General features: G+C 47.7%; 1 protein-coding gene across 1 annotated transcript in view; it reads left to right on the top strand.

Annotated features, from left to right (window-relative positions):
* Cerk (Ceramide kinase) overlaps window positions 1-24,246 on the top strand; it is a 97,075-nt gene that overhangs the window by 44,058 nt on the left and 28,771 nt on the right. Inside the window, exons 2-4 of the mRNA XM_050171622.2 lie at window positions 17,731-18,120; window positions 21,638-21,766; window positions 23,366-23,429. Of these exons, the coding sequence (XP_050027579.1) occupies window positions 17,731-18,120; window positions 21,638-21,766; window positions 23,366-23,429 (583 nt within the window). The remainder of the gene's footprint in view (window positions 1-17,730; window positions 18,121-21,637; window positions 21,767-23,365; window positions 23,430-24,246) is intronic.

Here is a 24,246-nt window from a genome sequence, read left to right on the forward strand (position 1 = left end):
AGACGTACGCAAACCGCTTGCGTCCCCTGAAGAAAAACTCTCTAGTATGCGTGTTACGAGCACCCGCGCCGCTTGAGTGCCAGTTCCGCCCTATACTGTGCCTCTTTTAGAGCGTCTCCTCTTTAAACGAAACACCGCTTGTAACAAAGCACACTTCGCGCCTCCACCTCGACGACGTGGTTATAACGAGGACTTACCGCCGTATTCATAAATGTAACTTAACTTCAAGCTTATGCTTGACTTGATTTAAATGACGCCTGGCATTAACGTGCCCAAAGGCGCTCACTGCGTTTCCTTCGGCACGTTCCCGATAGGCGTCACTTAGATCAAGTCAAGCATGAGCTTCAACTTAAGTTGCATTTCTGAATACGGAGGTTAATGTCTATAATTGTACAACATATGATCCACCGCCGTTCTTTTGCATCACGTGTAGGAGGGCTATCGCTGCTCAAAATGCGACTGCACACTGATCGATGCAGGTTGACAGTGCACTGTGTAAGAAACTCCGGTACGCTGCACTGCAATGTCTGTCGTGTCGTCGACGATATAGAGTTAAGTACAAGTGGTCTAATCTCGCGTGATTTGCTGGCCTACGACCTTTTACTCTCGCATCTACGCACGTCTGTAAACATATTGTGCACGCGTATTCATAAAGCTTTGCTGTAGGCGGGAGTGAGGGTGTGTGGACGTTCACCAGGATTAATATCCACAGTAACTGCTCGTTACGTGCAAGGAAATCGTGAAGGACCATCGCTCGGACACAGAATAAGAAGAGGAAACGATTCTTCGCCGGTCTCGCGGCTAAATGTTTATTGAGAAAAATAAAAGAAAAAACGTAACTAAGAAGCGTGATACATGCTGAGACGTTCGCAATTCACAAGTGAAGATAACCCCGCATAAGGGATGTTCAAACGCTTCGTCAATGTGTTTTCTTTATTCTTTTTTTTTCTTGGGCGAAAACAAGTTGCAGATATAACTGTGTGAGCCAACTCAGTGAACGTCTCTCTCTCTTCTCAGCGGCCTTGCTCGCATCGCCCGACGCTTCCCGAGAGCAGACATTGTAAACGCAGTTAAAAAAAAAAGAAAAAAAAAAACGCAACGAGGGTAGGACAATTGCAGCTATTACTTTCAAACGCCGTGCGCTGCATACCACGTCGCGCTTGGTCCTTGACCGCTGCCTTGCTTTCTTGGCGCTTTCACGGGGACGACTGACGCCGTGGTGGGACAACCAGTTCTGAGTGCCCTTTCCTTTTACCTTCCGTTCAAGGAACACCAAACGGCCGATAAAAAGAAAGAAAGAAAGCATGCAAGCAAGTAAGCAAGCGGCGTCCACGCCAGCTTTTCATCTAGAAGCAGGGTCCTTCAATGTTAGAAGCTAAGGAAGGCGCACCCCTGCCCTAGGAGGGAGGGGGGGGAGGAGGGTTTCGAGCGTGAAATTCTTAGAAAAAGTCGTCCCCTTGGGATTTCCAGCTACGCCTTAGCTAACGCCTTCTTGCGGGTCCTCCTAGGTTCCCTTCGCCTGCCCCGCCCGCTGGTGGCGCTAGTGGCGCAAGCCACCAAAGAGCTTGGTGGCGCAAGCCACCACCCCGTTCCAAAGGGGACGCTCATAACATCCATCCATCCATCCATCTTGTCGAGGTGACCTCCACCGAGAGACGGTTACCGCGGTGAACATCACCCAACCTCTCACCTCCCCCAAACAAAGAATCTCTCTCGCACCCCCACTTTGCGAGAACAGCGACGGCGCGGCTTCAGTGAAATTCACTGCAGCGCGGCTTACCCGCAGAGTGCCGGCGACCGGACAGTTGACTAGCAAAAGAGCTCTCGGCGGACAGCGACTGACCATTTGCGACACTCCACGAAACCTGAACGATGTCGCGTAGGAAGGAAGTCGCAGGCGGAGACATGTCAGTGCTTCAAAGAGCTCTATACGTTTCCGCACTATAGGGGCGCGTGGAGGCTTCTCCTCCGAACAGTTGCGCGTGGGTGTGCAGCTCACGTGCTTCCGCTGTGCTTTTCAGCAGTTGCTCGTGTGGGCTCCCAACACTCTCGGAAGGCATTACGGCGACGTCCAGCTTGGGCGCTCTTGTCGGAATTGTCCGTAGGTTAGGTTGGGTCAGGCTAAGTTGTTTTGGGTTGCGCTCGCCCTGCCTCACTGCTTTCTCCTGGTAGCGTGAAGCTCGCAAAGTGTGCGATGTCGTTACCCGCTTCCCGATGTGGCTAAAGCTTGCCCGGATCTCTCCTCTGCGGCGTTTCTTAGGGCTTGCATGTAAGGGACTTATAAAGGTTAACAGGGAGTTTTAGAAATACGGGAGCTGAAGTTATTGGACGCATTCTGCTGGGCGAACGAAAGAATGCAGAAGGCCTACAATCGAGTTTCGGTATTTCCGTACGCAAAGTCGCTTGGTTACGCTATCTCCAAGTTCCGCTAATGAATGGTGATTATATCCTCTACAAAAGTCGTTATAGAATTTCTGTTGTCTTCCTGTTCATTTCTTTAGACTTTCTGTTGAGGTGCAACTGAATTTCATGCACACCTTTTTTTTTCAAATATATTTGAGAAACTTACGCAGATTAGGATTGTTTGAGATTTGTTTGATGGACATCCGCAAACTATTCACGTGAGACCCTAAGACAGCTTAGAAACGTGTGCAATCGCTAGCCAAGTTGGTTTTTTGTTACGTAATGGTATGCTAAAGCGATTCTATTTTATATATCGAGGTTCTGAAAGCAACATTCGCATGTACGTGGACAAAATAGCCGTCTCCTGATGTTTGTTGTGGTAAAAACCGATTTCAGGTTGTTTAGATGCAGAAACGAATACTGCAGAGTCGTGTGATGGGCTAGCATGTTTCCCTTAACCAAATGTGTTATAGACGTTCAGTTGCAGTTCACCTCACTTTTTTGTTGTATTCAGTGGGATTTCTGTTGAAGCACCATTGGTAGTCACGCGTGATTCTTACGAGGGTTTTGTGACCTTATATGTCATTTCGCAGTATTCGAAAAGCACATCACGCTTGCTTTTTGTCGCTCTGTCACGACGTAACAATTTCGATTAAATTGACAGTTTTCTGGAAAGCTGGTAGCTGGAACACGACTAAACCACTTTTTTCTTTTCCGCATGCATCTGTGACCACGTCTGTGATTAACATATTACTTAATCGCTTTCGAGTTCATTTTGTAAATGATTTAAGGCGATGTACAATTATTTGGTGCACTGTTAAGGGGAAACACGCGAGCTCGTGCCACTTTTTCACTTCTTGGTAGCAGCTGTGTAAGCGTGGCATCGGCCTGACTTTGCAGCAGCCGACTCGTGGTTGGTGGCCCTGGCTCCTTTCTGTACAGCCCTGTACAGTGCGTTGACAAAGCTTCGGTCGGCACTCGCGACTATTGCACCGGCAGACCGAGAGCCGAGTATTGGAGCGTTACGATCTTTTAAACAGTGTGTGCCGCACTGTACAAGGGGTTCTCGGTAGGCTCTATCACAGGCACAGTGTTCGGTCGTGTATGTATTCCCGTTACGGTTCGCAGGCCTTCTATCGTTGCGTAATCTCGGTCATTTGAAGAAGCGGCTTTTGACGGTGATGGGGGGGGGGGGGGGGGGAAGGGGGCGGCGAAGAACACCCGGAGTCGTTGTTTCGTCCCTGACACCGCTTCCAGGATGGGTTTCCGTGCTCCTCCGCTGTGTGATTCGATGGACGTTGGATGGCCAAGTTGGAAGGGGGAGGGAAAAAAAAAAATGAAGCAGAGCGGTGGGAGGTTTCAGTGGTGGCCGCGGCGCGACCGGATTCGTGATGATGACCGTTTCTATCTCTCGGGACGCGCGCGCGTGGTCCCACGTCCGACCAACCGTATATTATTATTATTGTATACGGCTCGCGCTCACGGCTCCTTGCGCTAGGCAGCACCGCCGCGCACGCGTGCCCTTTGGTGAAGCGTGCGCACAGTAATTTCACTGTCGTGTCCAACGCCGCCGCCGCCGTCAGTGTTCCTCCTGCTTTGGACGGCCGCATTCGTACGTCCGCATAGGGACGGAATACAAGAACGCTCGTGCAACCCCACATTTGTGTGTACACGTTTGAAGAGCCCAGGGTGGTCGAAATCCAGAGCCTTGTTCCATCGTAGACCACGCAGTCTATGTATGTCGCGCCGCTCACAGCGCCAGTGTTTTGTTGCTCCGGCACTGTCGACAGAATTAATCAACCAATCGATCAGTTATCCGAGTTGATGTGTTGGCGCCATGTATATGTTCTTGTAACCTTCCCGCTGCCTTGAGCTTGTGAATCTCCGTAACCTTGGCTGGCTCTTGCCTAACGGGCCAGTAAGGAACAACAAAATTCAGTTTAGACTGGCGTATAAAGTATTCTCTGAAAACGCCATTTTCACACATTTGGCTAAAAAGAGTTAGTCACGGATATACTTTATTGTATTTCGGCTGTTTGGGCGGCGCCGCAATCTCTGTCGAAAACTTGCTGTAGGTTAAGCCGTGCTCCTTTGAAACTCGCAACGAGACAGTTACGTCGATCTAGCCTCGGGTAACTTGTCCTTTGCTATATACTGTAGTTGATATTTACTTAAGGGCAGTGTGCTAGGAATAATTTGCTGTAGCCTATGTAGGGAATCATTCCATAAAAGCAAACAACCTCCTACTCTAGCAAGCATTTGAGAAACCTCGCCGCAAAACCGCAACTTATCTGCTCAGAGAGAACTTTCAAGAACTACGTCGCAGGAGGAAAACGGAATTTCCAGGAAATTTGGCTTGCCTGCACACAGGCAGAGCGCGCGCGTACGTCCTTGACGTCTCAGCGCGCGATACGGCGCGCATATGCGTTTAAACGCGGCGAAAACAAAAAGAGAAACAAGAAGGAACGGAAAGCGCACGACATTTATGGCGCCAAGTGAAGGGAGAAAACGACGAGGGAAATCGTGTAAGCTTGGGGGGGCTTGCATGGGACGCGCGCGCTTATTTGCACTGCTGCATATATATATATATATATATATACTGTCATGCGCGCACATTTTAATGTCGAGTTGTCGAGTTTAATGTATGCCATGGCGGAGGCCTTGATCGTGCACAGGCACGGGCGTGTCCTTCCTTCTGTGGAATTCCGTTTGTCGCTGGCGTATCTCTCGCATTTCACTCGGCAGTACGCATATCATTAGCTGGACTTAGCTGGCACATAATTTGCCCTGACAGTAATGCAAGCGTGCCATACGCGCAAAGCGGGTTGAGGCACGAGGAATGGTTGTTATGCGCCGAGAGGAAATGTTTATATATATTGGATGACACGTGTCGTCTGTATTTTACTGTGAAATTTCCGTTACTTCCGTGCCCGTCTTTTATGTTTGTTTTTTCCGCGCCATGACATAGCTAGCGTGCAGTAGTACCAGCATAAAAAAAGAAAGAAAGAACGCACCTAATCCATAATAGAGCTGTCAAATTTTCCTACCCGAGCGAAAGCCGTCGTACGTACAGGTATATATCATCTTGGAAAGCATAAAAAAATATATATATATAGCCCACACACGTGCATGCAAGCCACATGCCGTATCCAAATATAGCGTCATCGGCACCCCGCATGTGAGGATCCCGAACGCCACTAGTTTGCGTTGTTTTGCGTACGCTCAATCGGCGTTCTTTTGTCCAGTCGGCCACAAAAGTTTGACGGACACGCGTGCTCCTCGATAAGTGCGCATTTCTGCTCTGACAAGACGTGCACTGGCACTTCTGTAATTTAGTAGAGTCGAAAATATTGACACATACCGTTTGTTATAGCCGTGTGACGCAATTTTTATACACACACACACGCACACGCACTTGTAAGATACTTTATTGCGCTTTGACCACGTATAGAACACCGTCGACTTGCTGTAAACACAATAAATCCTTGATTCCACATTTCCGCACATTTTGCTATCGACACCATGTCGGAATTCTACAATGTACCGTTTGCCATGAGTAGATACACTGATGTTAAGAGATCACAGTCAGAAGCAACTTCGGCTACATTTTGTTCACTTACGAAACTTGTTCACTTAAGAAATTTGAGTATGTGACTCCAAATCTGCATGCTTCGCGGGACTTCAGTTTCTTTTCTTTTTCCCCCGGCAAGCTTTGTGTCCCGTTAACTTTTTTGACCGACTGTACATTCGGTCGATATAGCGCGCTCAGTAACTTTGGGTCTCCTATTTCTAAAACTCCGTTCTGTAGGATGCATAAGGCGTCTCGTCGTCTCAAGGTAATGTTGGGAGCAGTTTGCTGTTAAAAAAAATGTGTAATCATATTAATACTGCTTGATTTAATGCGACCTGGAATAACCTAGCAATATTGTGTCCTTGATGTAAAGAAGAAGACGACGCTGTCAGCTTTTCCTTTTCTTTTTTCTCTATTGGCTTAATGTAAACACTATACTGGAATTCGACGCAAGTTTGTTGCGTAATGGAGCTTAGAAACAGTGGCTCATAAAAGTTTGAGGATGCACGTATACGAAAAAAATCTATGCTTTATTTGCTACGTTTGGGCCGGGGTCTATATATATATATATATATGTATATAGCTCTGGGCACTGGGTAATGTTTCATTCCTGTATGTTCCGGGCGCAGCGAGTCGACCGGCTTAGCAGAGGAATGGACTCCGGAGCGAATTTCAATACTAGTTTCCTGCGAAGACTTGCTATATCTCGAGCTAAGTTTCAGGAGCGCGAAATTCGAGCAAAACGCAAAAAGAAAAGAAAAGAAAGCAAATTATAGCAAATGAATGTAAAATTTCTTGGCGTGGCGGCGCGAACAGAAATTGAAAGGCGCACTGTGGGGTCTGTGCTCACGAAAGTCGATAACGATTTTTCAATTTAGGATTTGTGCCTTGTCTGAGTGGAATATGAGGTTATGGGCCGCGCAGGGTCATTAGCGTATAAACAAATGCTGCGTTCGTTGTGCGATATCGTTTCTCGAAAAAGCCTACGTAGCAGCGTTGGTAAATGTGTCGCTGATGTCAGCCATGCAGTGAAGGATCCGGGGGCCGAATTTACGAAGATTTTCGTTCGTAAGTGTTCTTGGCCATTGTCCGACCGCCTTCTCTAACAATGTGTTCAGCATCGGGATCGGCTAGATTTTACTCTACCGACCAATTCTATGCGTAAGAGCTTTCTGTGAATACCCCCCAGGCCCTGTCCTTCGTACCTAAGAATAATGCTATTCTTTGCAAGTGAGGATAGTCCGACTTCAGGGCAAGCGGTGTGAATGCTTGGCCTATCGCGCGCACTCTTCTCACTCACGCTTCAGCACTTCTGCGATTAAGTTGGTCCGTATATACTCACGAAAATTGTCTTTCCTGAGCGCCCTCGGGTATTGGCAGTTGAGATGGCGATGTTAGAAAGAAAAATTAAATTATGTGGTTTTACCCGCCAAAACCACGATCTGATTATGAGGCGCGACGTATTGTGGGGGACTCCGGATCAATTTTGACTATACCTAAGGTTTTTTAATGCGCACTTAAATCTACATACACGGGTGCTTTTGCATTTCGCCCCCAATCGGAATGCGGCCGCCGTGGCCGGGATTTGATCCCGCGGCCTCGTGCTAATTAGCAGCGCAACACAAATGCCACAAAGCAACCACGGCGAATTATGGCGATGTGCTCGCTACCACGCTACCCGCTATCATGACTGGCGGTTCGCCCTAACGCTGGTTAACGAAGAAACGCTCTTGCGAAAGAGAAACTTCGTGAATACGTGCCCTGATTCACTGAAAACGTCGCACAGCTTCCAAAACGCTACAGATCGCATGGAAGGCTTCTTTAGCGTAGTCGTATATACGGATGTACGCCAATTGCGCGCGAGGCCGTTTGGATTTTTTCGGGAGGCACGTTCTACTACCATGTTAGCGAAGTCCGATCACTGCAGCCGATAATTTAGTTTGGCGATAGCGTAATTACCGCGTGCCCTGGAACACGCCGTAACAAGCGCATGGTAAATGATATATATATATATATATATATATATATATATATAAATGAAGTGGATGCGGGCTGGAGTGGGGAGGGTGTATGTCTTGTGCTTTGAGAATGATGCTTGCCTCGTTGACGTGTGATGTGCGGGTGTCGGACACTGAATTCGCGGCGGACATTCCTGTATTGCGAGAGGGAAGGTGAAGGGCTCGTCCGGCTAGATTCGGGGATGACGGCAGCATGGAAGAAGAGTGTGGTCGGGCGAGCCAGTGTGCCCCCTTCATGGCCCGGCCTACCCTAGGTGACCTGTGACCCGGACATTTTCGACGGGCGTTGTATTTCTTGTGGGCTGTCGTGTGGCAGTGGGGTGATGCATCAGATGCCGGCAAGCGGGGCCATGCAGTCGGTGAATATATTATGGGGACCGAGGAAGTGGAAGCTCAGGGAGCTTGTTGGAAGATGTAATTCCGCCGTGCATGGGTCCGTGGGAGTAAGGATGGTTGCGAGAATGGTGTGAGAATGGTGATCTGTCACAGCTACATTGCTTTAGGCTGCGTCTGTATGCTTGGTCCGGAAAAAAAAAAAAAGAAAACGACGGCCGGGTTGGCTGTCTCAGCCCATCTCACCCATTCTGCTTTGTCAAGGCGGCGTGTAATGTTTTCCAGCCGTGCGTGTCCTTCACGGCTCGCAGGAAAGCGACTCGCCCCATCTCCCTTCCTCTTTCCCACGATTGTCTCCTCCTCCTCCTCCTCCTTGACGTCATCGTCGTATGTGGCTGAGGGCTGGGGCGGCGAGGAAGAAGAAGTAGAAGAGAGAAAGAGAGAGAGAGACTGTGTACTGTGCAGGGGCTTTAGTGGGGACGAGGGCCACGGGATCATGGGTGCGCGTGCGGCTGCGCAGTTAAGGGGCCGGCCTTGGAGAGAGGGAACGAGTTGAATGCGACCGCGCCGCCGTCTGAGAACAAAGGCAGCAAGAAAAAGATAGTTCGCGCTCGCCCATCTACCCACTCGCCCACACCTCGAGGGACCTTCACTCAAGGACTGCTGCTGCAGCTTCACGGAACCACAGCAACACATGACTCGCGCGCGCGCCCTTTGTAGGTTACGTTCCCTCACGAATCAGAGGGTATATTACGCTACGTGCCTCAGTGGATTACCATCAACCCTTTCTCGAACGCGAGCAGAAAGAAACAACAACAAAAAAACACAGAGAACACTTCTTACGCTCGGTTACCGAGTGCTAAGTGTAGTCATTGAGTTTCTATGTTAACAGCTTCGATAGATATTGCGCGCACCTATGCCGGCCATCGGCAAGCGGGTAGCTCTTTAGAATCATGGGCCAAAACAAAACATCGATGCCTGTTTTAAGAAAAACAAAAAAACCCTTACGCTGGAATTGTTCGTAAGAACAAATTTCGCCCAATCGTGATGCTGGGCATATGATTAGCAAAGGCGGCCAGCCAGCCGCAAACAGCTCTGCGTACGAACGAATAGCTGCAGGAATTCGGCTCCGCATGCTTTGTTCTGGCTTTGTTCTGGTATAGAAGCCAGGCTGAATATTTTGGTTCACATATCGTGCAATAAAATGAGCGGCGCAGCTGTTTAGAGAATTCCCATAGAGATACATGGGGCTCCCTAGAAAATGCAGGGGGAAGCTTAAGTAGGCCACAGTGACTCGGCGACTGTGACATTCTGCTGCCATAGCACGCGGGTTCGAAGCCCTCGCATTACAGTGGTCTACATTTCAAACCCTGCGAAACAAAACCCAAACACAGGGATGTTGAAATATTACAACTTATGTGTAGCCTGTCGAGTGCGATCTGTGTATCGCCTGCATGCCTCTTCAACTACCACCCCCTGCATTCCCCTTTGCCAATTAGCGACCTCTGGTTCTCCTCCTGTCAATAAACAACTTCATTACTATTGGTCACTTCATTTGTTCCTTTCACTTCCTTTGACCTTAACAAAAAAGGACGTGTCACCTCGTACCGTACGAACCGACGTGTGTTTCTGTGCGACCTATAACGTTGTCTGCTTCGGCGGCAGAGACGGCAATTTTCGGATGAAGCTTGCAGGTTAATAAAGCTCGATCACGCGCCACTGGCCTTGCGCACTTCGGGCATTCTTTCCAACATTTTCAACTACGAAGCCAGGAAAACCTGCTCTGAATCGGCCAGGGGAAGCTTCTATATACACGTTCAAATGTATAGTCGAGGGCTGTATGGGAACCGATAAAGCCCAAAGTGTCAAATTTACTCCATGACTCTGGAGGGCTCAGACGCAGCAACACTGACTTTCCTTCGTTGAACTTGCCCTCGGGGTAAACTCTATAAAAGCGTGAAAAAATTTAATACATATCGGGACTTTCAAAATCTGAGCCAAATTTAGGGGACGCTCTCGGCCTTGGATTTTTGGATATATACCGCGCGCAGCGAGGACGCTATCTTCTAGGTATATGCTACATAGGCTATTTGCATCTGCTATTTATAAAGCTCCGTGAAGTATTATTCTCTGCTTAAAAAGAAAAAAAAATGTTTGTCTTTCTTTTTTCGATTGTCACCATAGTAACGCGTCGAATTTCCGGTGCCCCTGCGCGAAGGGCACGCATATATATAGTCGCGCTGTAGAAGAAGAATCGCTGCACAATTGTTACAGCCCTCATAGCTTTCTTTCTTTCTTTCTTTCTTTCTTTCTTTCTTTCTTTCTTTCTTTCTTTCTTTCTTTCCTTCTTTCTTTCTTTCTTTCTTTCTTTTCGTGCAAGTAGCGAGTTTTACGTAGTCCGCAAGGAGTAAGGGAGAAACTTGAGTGAAGGGCGCCGTGCGTTGGCTTCCCGAGTTGCATATTTCATTATGCGGAGGACCCTCATGTTGTCGCTTGGCGCAGCAACAATCTAATTTCAAGGCCCTCATTCTTTTAAAATGTTATTACGCCTGTCAGCGTTACGGCAAGGTAGTCTATTCTATACTTCGTTGACACATCCGCACTCCCCGAACCGGCAGGATCGACGTTATACAAGAATGTTGAAGCGACAATATATGACCAAACCTAGTGGTAGGAAAAAAGGAAACGTGGAATGCGAGGAAAGCTATGGACACGAGCTCAGCTCGGTCTCTCTCCCTCTCTCTCTCTCTCTCTGCGCGTGCGTGTGTGTATAGGTGTGGAGGAGGGCATTCTTGTAAAGTGCATCGCCGGCTATCTCGCTCCCAAACCGCGGTGGAGAATGAGCTATGAAAAGATAGCGGCACCTGTAATCTCCTTTGTTGAGAAATGTTCGGCTGTGCTGGTGCCGCAGTATGTTTCGTTATTTTTTTTCCCGCCGTAAAAGCTTGTATAGTTCGAAAAGATGGTGCAAAGCTGGCTTTCCCAACTTCCTTGCAAAATTTAATCTCCATTCGGCCGTGCCACACAGTGTGGTATTTTTATTATACTGTACAATTTTTTCACTCCCTTGCAATGCGCGTGCTTGTATGTCGAGAACTTTGCCGCTATTAATCCCGCCCACCGTTTTCTTTTTTTCGCTCTTTGGCTTTGGGCAAGCTTGGGTGTGCAGCAGCATGACCTCTGAATACGCGTTTATAGGGTGGCTCTGAATACGCCCCGCCCCCGTCTCCCTCTTCCCAATCTGCGCATTAGGCCTCCAGGCCAACCATTTATAATATCATTTCAGTTATCGTCCCCCTCCCCTCTCTCTCTCTCTCTCTCTCTCCCGGGTGCACACGGACTTGCGCTGGTATGACATCGTAGGCTTACGTGTTTTGTAAGTCTTTTTAGCCCCCCCCCCCCCCCCCCCCCCCCACCTCAACGCCCCGCGCTGTTTGCGTCAGCCGAGAGTTTTAGAGTAGGGTACGCAAGCGGCTTGCGTATGCAAGAACGAGGGGCCATGGTATCGCGCATGCGCAGACACGTAAGTCAGGGTCTGCGCATGCGCAATAGCGTTGCCCCTACACTGTAAGATGTAAAATAATTCACACCCTTAGGGTGTGATTTGTGTAACTGGCACCCTAAGGGTGCGAGTTATTGACACATTTACACCCTTTTTCACTTTAGGGGTGTCAGTTATTTTACATTGTAGTTCTTACGTGCGCAAGCCGCTTGCGTCCCTTAGCCCGAAACTCTGTACTGCGATTGGCACCCTCGAGCAGCTTGCGCAAAGGAGCCAATCACGACCGAGGAATTCGATTCGGATCGGACTTGATCGACTGTGACACACACACACACAAAGAATGAACACACATCCGCTTTAAGTCGAGGCTGAAAAGAACAGACGTCGTGATATCGGTCACACGGCGGCGAGAGATATAAGAATGCAAAGACGTCAAATAATAATAATAATAATAATAATAATAATAATAATAATAATAATAATAATAATAATAATAATAATAATAGACATGAAACTATAGAGTTAGCTAGCTATTTAGATGAAGGCAAGAGTGTAGAAGGTTTCCGGGATAACTCCCGAGATAACTGCTGTTATTGTGCAAGGTTATTGCACCCTTATCATTTCTGCGTTTTCACCTCGGCGGAAGCGATGTCTGTGTTTAGTACCCCAAGAATGGGGTTACAGCATCGCTGACGTTTACTGATTTAGCAAGAATGGCATGTTTAGTGGCAGTGTTAATTCTGGTCGGCATTGCTTACAGACACACAACGCGCGGAGCCCTGCGCTACGCAGTCTGTGTTGCGCAATTTTGGCGCCGTGGTTCTTGGTTTAGACAGGAATACGTTTTCCCTTCCTTCTTTATTTGCTTTTTTTCTTCTTTACGTGTACATAATTCCAGGACTTCCCTGGTGGTCTCTCTCTTCTGCGGCTTCTATCTGGTTTCATGACCGATCAGAAAGCCAAAAGAAAAAAAAAGTGAGGGGGGGGGGCGGATTTCTGATTATATATATATATATATGGCACCAAGGCCAACATACGGGAAAGTACTCGTACTTACTGCTTGGATTAAAGAAATGATAAATGAATGGCAGTGAAAGTGGATGAAAAGAAGAACAACTTGCCGCCGGTGGGGAACGATCCCACGTCTTCTCATTACGCGTGCGATTACCGAATGAGCTACCGCGACGCCGTTTTCCCATCTACTTTCTTGGGTATTTAAGTTTGATTAATCGTGATGAAGCCATTATTCGACAAACTGGAGAATTTGAATTGCCCCGCAAAAGGCACTACTGGTAATTGAGATAAGGGGGGGGGGGGGGGGGGAGACCCAAGCGCGTTATAGCGGGCCCCAACCGCTTGCGTCCCCCTAATCTAAAGCTCTCTAATATTAAACTTCCATCGTTTGTCGAATGGGGTGCTGCAGTGCTATACAGTTGACCTTCAAAGAGGGGCCCGAGCCCCTCCTTAAGGTATAAAATGGGGGCCCGGTCATCCCCCTGACAGCCACTGACGTTTATAAGCACTGCTTTCACGCTCGTGAGCGATCGTTGCTCGGAGTTGGAACGCTGAAACCTTCGAGTGTTGTCCTTGACTCGGAAAGCACTTGCCTTTGCAGTTGAACCACCGTACACAGTGGTTACATAGCTAATTGTTCTTTCTTTTTCTCTTTTTTTGGCAGCCGCGTCCCTTCTTACAGGGGGCGCCAGCACACTGAATGCGCTCGCTCGCCACTATAAACGTAAGCACGTCCCTTTCGCGTTCGAACTGTGCTGTTCGAGGAAAGAGAGACCCGGCGCCGTATGTTGTTGTCTCAAACGTTCATTCAGAGGTCTCTTGCCAATGCACCGACAGTTTATCCCACGCCTTGACCCAACGGCGGCGGCACATTCTTTCCGGTGACCGCGAAGCTCGCCATCTTAAAAGCTAATAAGCGCGCCTCTTGGCAACTGCCCTGCATTACTTTCTTTTCGACGCGGCCAAGTGCGAGCCAGGTTCATCTTGGTGGCCACAGATTCCAAGCGTCCCCATTGCGCGCGATTCTCGGCCGATTAAATAAAAGAAAAGCACGGCGGTTTCTGTGAAACGGCATAGCAGTGAAACACTAAAGCGCAAAACAGACGACACAACAAGAGACACGGACGGAGCGAAAAGCGCTCGTCCGTGTCTCTCCTTGTGTCGTCTGCTTTGCGCTTTAGTACTTCAGTAACATGCACCAATTAGCCCACCAAAAAGTTCTGCAAAGACGGCATGGCACATGGAAACACGCCGATCGGTGACCGAAGCATGTCCGCACGTGAAAAAACGCGTGCAAACCTATATAACGACAAATTTAGCCCAATCTATGTATTGTCTAGAGACGTTAGGTAGACCGCTTTGTCTTCGTGTAGATAGGCTGAAGTCGTGAGGAGGTCCGTTTCCTTAGGTATGTTTGTATAGACTTTCATGCCAGCTGATACCCTGTCTAATATGAAGGAATGAATTAATGAATCGGTTGCGTGTGCAAATTCTAAAGACAGAAGTCAACGACGTAAGACCGTAGACAGTGTCAAAGATGTCGCAGTAATATATGTGAATGCTTTTACACTGTTTGGATGGGACGTTTCTTTCGCAAATACACACGCACACATTCTCAGCCTGTCTCTCTAGAACACGCGTACGCATACAGAGAAAACGGAAATATGCGTTTCTCGCAGAATGCGAGACACATGGTCAGATTCTTCCTTTAACGTGTCACAGAGAGTTAATTTCATTGTCCTCTTTATATTCTTTTTCGTTTTTATACCGCTTCGTCAATGTGGTAAGAAAAAAAGGAAAGAAACAAGGGAGAAAAGAAGGAAACAAAAGAAAAACGAAAGAAAAGGAACCGACGCTTGGACATCGGGTTTGACGTTTGTGCGTTGCGGCGCGCTTCTGTTTAATCTGTGGTGTAAAAACGAAAAAAATAAATAAAGTCCGGCCTCATGTTGGGCGAGGCTCATCGTTTAGGAATGCCATCCAAGTTTTGCGCAGCATGGTCGCATCGAGGTCGTTCGGATGGATTACCGGACAACGGCGTACTCTCTCGGGCTTATCTTGCGAACGCATGTGTGACTATACTTGATTACCACACACACATATACCTCCGTACCACCTCGTCTGTTGAAGAAGAGACAGCGCCCTCCATTGCTAAATTGAATACACGTATACGTGCTCGCTTCCCCGCATAAAGGCATGCAGGTGACTGTGCTTCATAGCAGCACGCCGTGTACCGTATTTACTCGCGTATAAGACCGCCACGTTATTTATTCTTTATATTCTCCGAGTATCTTAGCAGGCTGTGTGAGTCTCATTCAAATCAGGCTTTTTGATTGCCAGCTGACTCCTCCGCTGCTACACAGATTGTGCAGTCTCTGATGAGGCACGTCACACGTACGCAGGACGCTTTTGTTCATCATCGTTTTGTCACTTTTGCAGTGATCCGTTGCCGAACTTATCTTGCTCTGCTTCAAGGCGTTGATATTAGTGCGGTGTCCGCGGTGAAACTTCGTTATACGTACATAAACCACTTTTAACTCCAAAGTGAGAAGCGAGGGCGCCGGTCTCGTACGCATCGGGATTTAATGACACTAAGCGCTTGTCACTGACAATAAGCTTACTTCGGAGCCCCCTTACCCTATACGGCGACCCTCCCCAGAAACTTAGCGTTTAGTGTGGAGACTGCGGGCACAGCGCGAGCGAATACGGTTTACGGTTCTTCATCGATCGAAGGGCAGCGTCTTTCGCTGCCTAACCTGCGAGTGGATATATGCGCTCTCTGCGTGCGAGAACCCCGTCCTTGCAATGCAGCCTCCGCTCCTTGGCGGTCGCGGCGCGCCTGCATGCAGCTCGGTGAAGTCGGGGGGGCCGAGTGTGTGTTTGCTTTCTCGGCGACCGGGCTCCGATGTGCTGTCATGCGGGACCGCGCTTGCTTGCAGTGCGCGCGGCGAAATACGCGTCCTGTCCCACGCAAGATTGAGAAGAAAGAAAGAGGAGGAATGGGGGGGGGGGAGGGGGGTGGTCCTGCTTCGATGGGTGAGCGGGACCTTGAAACGTGTTTTTCCGCCGGTGCCGTTCGACGTTTGTGCCGGCGCGAAAGACGTTTGCGCAGTGGTCCTTTTTGCGTCTGCGTATCTGCTAGCCAAGGCGCAGCGCTATAGAAGCGCATTTAGAATCGCTCTTTTCAGCTGGCGCGCTCCCGACAAATGCTGGATCCTGCGCCGTGATTCGTATTCGCCCTGTCCAATGACGCGCACCCCTTAGCCCAACTTTGACGTCCCATAACCGTGCAAATATCCCGACCAATTCCTGTCCTCTGCTCCCTTTCCGTCCCCTAAAGAAAGAAAATTTCGCCGAGTCACGCAGGTGCGACTGTACGTAATATGAGTCCGCGCGGAAGAGCGCGTCACGTAATTTCACGGCACCGAATCTCCCCGCAAGCAGCTGTAGTCTACGTCGCTGTCTTGCGCGGCGTGATACGCGGTCACCGATGAGGCACGTATTGAAACATGTAATAGGCTACATACGTCGTTAGGCCACAGTTACGAAATTGTTCACCCAGGACAAAAAAATACGAACTGAGGTGATCATCATGCATTCGACTTAAGATCGACCACACGTATGGCACGCACTCATGCCTGTTCACTCGAGATGAGGCGCCTATGTGGATGCGACAAATGTGGCGAGACGTTGACTGTCCTCCGCGTAGTGCTAGAATGTCCTGAATTATAAACTCGCAGAGGAAAAAAAAAAAAAAAAAACACTTCCCTCTACCATACCTTCAGCAAGTTCCACTCCAATCGGCGATGTCCCTTGGCAATGACCCGCTTTTCGACAAGTCAGTCTTAGCTTATTTAAATGACGTTCGTTTACTGCATGTCGTACATCCATGCGATTCCGCATCTCAACCTCTCACATCGGAGGCTACAGCTGCGATAGTAGTATTTAGAGCACGTGGTTCCTTGCCCTGCGGACAATTAAGGGCCGGACCGGGTGAGGCACTAGCGCTTCTTGAATATTCTTAATTACGTTTCTATCTTACAAGAACTTTGTAATATAAAATTTGTTCACACACTCCTAACAGCTTCGATACATGTACAGTATATATTACGCAATTTACAGTGAATATGTTTAGTCTATTGTACAGTCATGGTACATCTACCATTTCTCATTGATATCGCACCATCCACAACACCATACGATTTCTTGGCGCTCTTTGGCCATCATAGCCCTTGCACCATAAAACACGATCATGGTTAGAAACTTGACGTTTCTTCGCGGACACAATCAGCGATCCAGTCCGTGTCGTGTGAATCCAACTTGTCTTCCGGCTGCCAGCGCAGTACGTCATATGCACGAACCACAGTCACACGAAATGTTGGTGAATGAGATATATGCTGCCATTAGTCAGAATATTTAGGAAGGCGACGAACTTGTTTACTTATACCCCTCTCCTCGTTGGTAATCGTCACCACCAAGAGCGTCAATTCGGTTTTCCACGACCGTCAGTATATATGCATATCCGACCGAAAATAACGGGAGAAAGCTTAGCGCACTGCTTAACTGTCAGTGCAGATGCCGAGTCGTGCATGCAACTTCATTGCCTACATAAATACGTGGTATATGTAATGTCACCCCGTCCTGCCCTGTCGAAAGCTGACAATACCCATAATAACCGTCTGCTGGATACATCTTCATTGCCTACATAAATACGCGGTATATGTAATGTCACCCCGTCCTGCCCTGTCGAAAGCTGACAATACCCATAATAACCGTCTGTTGGATGCATCTTCATTGCCTTTATGCGGTATATGCAATGTCACCCCCGCTCTGCTCTGTCGAAAGCAGACAACACCTCTAACCGTCTGTCCTTTTTCCGTGTGCCGCAGAGACCGAAGACGACGAGTTCATTCACCTCTCGAGGGTCGTGACCGCCGAGGCCTGGCCATGCTGTAGCGGCGGCTGCGGCCAGACTCGCGCCGGCGGCGAGCGACCTCCGGTCAGCGTGAGCGCCAGCGCGGCCTGCCTCGTGACGTCGACGGCCGACGGCGGGAGCTCGTCAACAACGGTGGCGACGACAACGGCGACCGGCTGCTACGAGGGCGGCGGCGGGGGCCGCGTGACCCTGGGCGACCCCGCGCTGCGGCTTCACGTGGCCAAGCCCGTGCACCGGCACTCGTGGTGCCTACAGACCATGGTGCTGCGGGGCGTCTCCGGCAGGAGCAGCGACCACGCGCTGATGCACCAGTGGGCCGACGCGGTCCAGGACAGGCTCAGGGGTATACACGAACGCGAAACCGCGTCTTAATCATGAATTTAGCTCTGGCGCTGTGTGTGTGTGTGTTACGAAATTGTGATTTGATAATGAGGCACGCCGTATGTAGTGTGAGACTCCGGATTAAAATAATGTGGCCGGCATCGAATCGGCGACCTCGTCTTCAGCAGCGCAGCGCCATATGGTCACTGTGTCTAGCTCCTGTAGAGCCAACACCGCGTCTCGCGGCTGGCTGCTACCGTTACTGTAAACAGTTTACCAAGGCCGTGGCGATCAAGGAACACTCGAGAGAAACCCTGATTGAGTACCTGTGGCATAACCCGGAACCCCGGGCTCCTGCCACAGGGCATTGACCCCTGAAATTGCGCCATGGAGACCTCGGAGGCCAGGTCCAGCTGCAGCTGCCTGCGTGGCGTAAATACACATTAGCGGAAAACATGCACCGCAAAAGCTGCCTCGTGGCAGCTTTTTTGTGCTGCAGGAGGGATCGGTCCTAGACGAATTTTTCGCGGCTTCCTGTGGTGGCAAGCGAGCTGCAAACAGTGGAGACCAATGAGAGAGACCCCTTCAGTGATGTGCATGGGGGAAACTGGTTTCATGCGGACCCGCTCGAATTCTCGATTCGTACTCGTATGTGGTATCAGCTGGACTGCCCATGTAGTACTATCATCTGCTCACGTCAGCTCTCGCTTGTGCTTGTTTTGGTTTGTCTGGTTTGGTCTCGTTCCCACTTGTTTTGGATCTCTATGGAGATTTCAAGGGGAATTTAATTTACTTCCTTATATCCATTATTAACACGAAAGTGTTTTATGCCAGGGTCCACCATCAACTTCCTGTAACAGATGTGACGTCGGTGAACACGTAAAATATGCAGTTTCTGCAGATGGTTTGTCTTTCGCGTCTTATTAGGCTGTGACGCCTCGTCACCTACGAAGTACAGCTTCAACATGCATCAGCGGTGCTTACACGCCACCTACTGCTTCACTTGTGATGGCACCAACTAAGGAAACTACTGTGCTAAGCGGTGCAGAAAAGCAACGACGATGGTGCACTAATCTAGCTTTAGTCTGGCAAGAGACACATCAGCGTGAAGCAGAACGCGTTGGCGGCACACGCTGCGAACTCTGCCACTCGCGTTCCTGAAGCTGAGTGCGTCACCACTCAACTGGTTGCCCAAGACACTATGGAGTCGGACCACAGTGGCGTACCTTCACCGAAGTGACTTGGCACCAGGACGCTGCTCGGCAACAGAACGCCGCGCGCCAAGAAAACCTGTAACACTGTTGCCGACCCGCCAACCGCGCGCCATTCGCTGCAGCGGACCATGAGTTCATGAAGCAAACATGCAACTGCTTCTGGAAAGATGCGTTTCACTTTTGTGTTCTTATGAAATAGGGATCTTATGAAAGAGGGATCTTATGAAAGAGGGATCAACCATATTCTAATGTTTTGTTAGTTATATCCCGTTTCGTTATAACGAGGTTCGAGTGTACGTGTTTACAAACACACTGTGGGAATCATTCAGTCTTTGAGGAGCACAGACAAGATATTTTCAACTTCTATGTTCTTATGGGGAGGGGGGCGAGAGGAGGGCAAGGTAAATGATGGTTCAGCCTTTGTATAAATGTCAAAGTGCCGCACATAATTTACTATAACACTGTAACGCGTGTTGCTGTGAACCAGTTTCAGTTTTTTGAGGCTGGCGGATGAGTCAGGACGTCATGATACATTGAATTGCTCCATGATCACTGCGGCTGCCACATGCATGCACTGTTAGAAGAAATGCACACACTACTTTTATTTATTATTTTGAAAGCGTATCGTTTTCGGCGAACCCTCCTGGGCTTTGCTGACTGTTACTGCTGTCTTGCTGAATAGCTCATTCACAGAGTAGCAGTTATTTGATTAATTGCCTTATTAGTCTATTTGTTTAATTTATTGAGTTTACACATATACATCTGAAGGAGGTGGATAAGAAAATGTAGAAACAGCATGACTGACCCTCCAAAAATATCAAGGCAGACAGCAAGTAACTGTCATAATTCTGCAAATTACATATAAAAATATGCATAAAGGATTGCTAATATTAACTAGTACAATGGCAAAATGGACAGGATAATGAAAAAGAATACGCAGCCCAATTTGTACTATCACCCATAAATGTGGCAGTGGCCAACTCAGTTCTCTACCAAATTAAGCAATGAAACAACAAATGATACCTAACTATCTTCACTGCTACAATGTACGGCTTCATCCGCATAACTGCTTTATTAAAGCGATGATGTCTATGCCTTCTTTCCTGAGGTATGGCGCATCCACTCAGTTGGTTTCTTGCTGAGTAAAATGGGGCTGATTTTGGAGATATTGTAATACTAGTAAAGTAAGATGACCCTGGAGGAGCGTTGCAACAAAGTGGACTCATCCCGGAAATTGATCTGTAGTTCCAAAGGTTATGTGGTGGTGGTTCTGCGTCTTGCTGCCTTTCTGAGCAGACATGCAATTGTTATGCTGCAATATGCTATGCCGAAGATGAACAGCTATATATAGCATTTAATTGAGCGCTTCATAGAAGCTTTATTTCACATTGATTCCAGCATGTGCATTGCGTCTTCATAATGGCTTTTTTGTTTAGCAACATCATAGTAATACGTAGTCCTATTGCTGCACAGCATCAGCAAATTTTGCTCTGTCTCATGACATCGTGATGATGTTTACGATGCCTTGTCTTGCGTTGAGACCAACTTTAGTGTCATTCCAATATCTTATAAGCGTTCCCAACTTTCACTCTTGCTAAATGTCATCCTTTTATGTGTGAGAAGGATGTGGTATGGTTTCTGCATTACTGAAAATATGTGTCAGCAGTCTTTTAAAAGACACTAAAAAAGGAAAGTGAAGGGTACATCAGCAGACAAAGCTTCTGCATCAGCAAAACGGCCAGTCATTTCGCGAGAGGAGGCTGTGCAATCAAATTGAATGAATTAAATTCTAGGCTTTTACATGGCAAAAATCAGTCTGATTACGACGAACGCCATAGTGGGGGACATTAGATTAATTCTGACCACCTGTTTTTTTTTTTTTTTTTTTTTTTTTTTTTTTTTTTTTATACCTGAGCTCCACGCACGGTACAGGAGCATTTTTGCATTTCACCCCCATTGAAATGCAGCCACGGTGGCGGTGGGTAATCCAGCGCCTGACATTGAGCTCAGCAGTAAAACACCATAGCCACTAAGACACCGTGGTAGGTTGGCTAATCAAGAAAAGACACAAAAATGAAACACTAGTTGTGCAGGCCACCTTGGACTGTCTGAAACAGCCCACTGTGAAGTCATGGATTTTTGGCAGCATCTTCCAGAGTCTAGTAAATTGCTTGTCAGTAAAGAAGCATTGCATCATATTCTGAAAGAACGAAAGGCTCAGCTGATCAAGTTAGGCTGTAAATGAATGCAGCGATGTGCATGCTACACATGTATCTGCTGGTCTAAAAACCATGCTTAGTAAACCTATGTTTTTTATTTCTGCAGGGGTGGACAGGCCACGGAAGCTGCTTGTGTTCGTCAATCCTTTCGGCGGTCGGAAACGAGCGCCTGTCATCTACCAGCGCAAGGTGGCGCCCATATTCCAAATGGCTGGCATCTCTGTGGAATTAATCAGTGGGTATTGTTTCCCTCATATGCATAAACAGATGGGGTATAGAAATACACAGCAACTGGATTTAAAAGACGGCAATGGCCATTCTAGGCATCACGAGCAGGTCTTTGCGCACTTACTTCATTCGATAGGTGGTTTGGTTGGTTAACCATCACAAAATGCCACTAAGCAGAGAAAATAAGTTTTCTTGTCACCAGGTGAGGTTAAAACTCGCGGCTTTCCAGTTGTGAGACAGGTGTTCTAAGCACCACAACACTGCAGTTTCGTTGAGGTGATGGAATACAGTAATACGAGCACATTGTACAGCTTGACCTACAAATGGCGGAGCATTTAGATGAGGCACATTGCGAGTGATTCGCAGAAGGTTTGAGCTGTTAGCGTCTGGCAGTGTGAGCATTGAAATCCAAAGTTCAACAATGAAAAATGTCAGGTGCAATGACTTGCACATGCTCTTGGGTGCCTAGAGTCTTAATATGCAAGCACTAGTATGCCAAGCATGACAGTGAGAAGGTGGATTTCTTTTTTCTTTTTTTTTTGTGGCAGATAATAATCTTGAAGCACTTCTTCACATAGGGAATGCCAGTGAATGAACACGCTGCACACTTTCTAAGACAGTGTCAATACATTGTAAATGGCATAAAGGTGCTGTGAAATATACATGTGTAAATGCACTTATCAGAGGAGACATGAGCTCCCTTAAAATATTACCATTATGTCTCATTTTCTTCCGTAGGCAAAGCATCTTGCATTTTTTCTGAATCCTACCATTGATGCTTACTATTTATCACACCATTCAGCATTTTTTACAGCATGGTAATGACTCTCGTAGGCACAATCTGTGTCATCTAAATTTGACTTTCCAAATGAAGCCATGACGGTAATAGCTTGCAGACTAACAGTTTACCTGTAACCTTATTGAAAGATTTAAGTGTAGCTTAGTTGTCCTTATTTCTGGTTCACAAATTCATGGTTTTGCACTCCCCATGCATCATTGTTCCTGTCAACAGGTTGCTCATAAATTATGCGATATAGGCACCTCAAAGCACTGTCACAACTTGTTGATGGTGAAGAAGCATAAATGCTACCAGAGAGTGAAAAGAAAGAGCATCTTTTTATAGGGTGCAATGCTCAATAAATGCTCGAAGGAAAGCAGTGCTCAAATGACAACAATAGCAAGGAGCACAGTCATGAGTCATGGAATCTATAAAATGCAGCGGTCGAGTCTGTCGACCGGTTATACTTGCGACACCACACATTTTGGCGCAATCAATGGTGCTGTAGATTTGAGGTTGTTCAACACTGTGTCGCATGTGCAAGCTGATGAGGAATGAGGAGGAGCTGATGAGCCTATCTCGCTCTCAGATTGGGTTTTGGATATAGAATGTGCGTTTTGTACTGAACAATGATCTGATAACAGTGCAGGTTTAGTCAAAAGTGGTCACTTACAACGAGCAAGAGCAATGCATGTGGGGCAGTAACGAGTTCTTTTTTCTCGCTACATGGTTGATCACGACTTCCTCTTAGCACAAAAGATCAGCAGTTTGGGTTTCCTTGTTCTGTGAGGTTAACAAGACTGTATCCTTCGTTTTACCTTTGTGCAGCGACACGGTATGCGGGTCACGCTAAGGAATGCCTTCTTGAATTGGACCTTTCTCTCTTTGACGGGTATGTATTGCTTCATTTATAGTACATAAGTTAAAACGCGTAACAAGTTGTGCTTTTTTCATAACTGTCTACCAACATTAGTACCGTATACATTTACTGGGTTTCAAAGTGCTATATCTTTATTCAAAGTATCCCCTTTTCTCAAATGCAAAGTTGAAAGAGAAAGCATACAGCAATTTTATGTGCACGATTCCTTGCAAGAAAGAAGAAATGGGGCAGAATAACGGTCATCTGGTTGTTAGCCTGTGCACCTAGGAGCTAAATGTCTTGCATTGTGCCGGGTTTCCATTCATCGAGTCATACTGGGTCAAGCTTGAATGAACTCACTCAGAGCCTCCTGAGTGGGAGTGCTGTCATGTTAATCCACAAACAGTTTGCGTAATGAGAATCACGTTTCTTGTGAACTCATTAATGATGCATGTTGAATTAGTGTTACAGTGAAACCTCGTTAAATAGTAGCTGGCTGGAGCGCGGAAAAAGTATGTACTAAATGGTAGTATTGCTTAACCGAAATAGCATGAGATCGCCCACTTACCTGTCAAAAACGGAACTCGGAGAGAACGCGATGAAAGGGGAAAACATGCAGTATTTATTCGTTTCACGCGACAAAAGCATTATATCCGTTTGATGCTGCGGCAGCCTAGCAGTGATGACAGCGGCCTCAAACTTACTGAAGCTTTTCAGCCAGCCCCTTCTTTTCGGCAAACACTCACATGGCAGATTCCTCGTTGGCATTGCATATTCTCCCTGCAAGGGTGTGGTAACGTCGCAAAAGTCGCGGGACGCCTTTCTTATTGTGGGGTGCTGTGCTCGTCGC

This window comes from Dermacentor andersoni, chromosome 6, assembly GCF_023375885.2.
Source record: "Dermacentor andersoni chromosome 6, qqDerAnde1_hic_scaffold, whole genome shotgun sequence".
NCBI lineage: Eukaryota > Metazoa > Arthropoda > Arachnida > Ixodida > Ixodidae > Dermacentor > Dermacentor andersoni.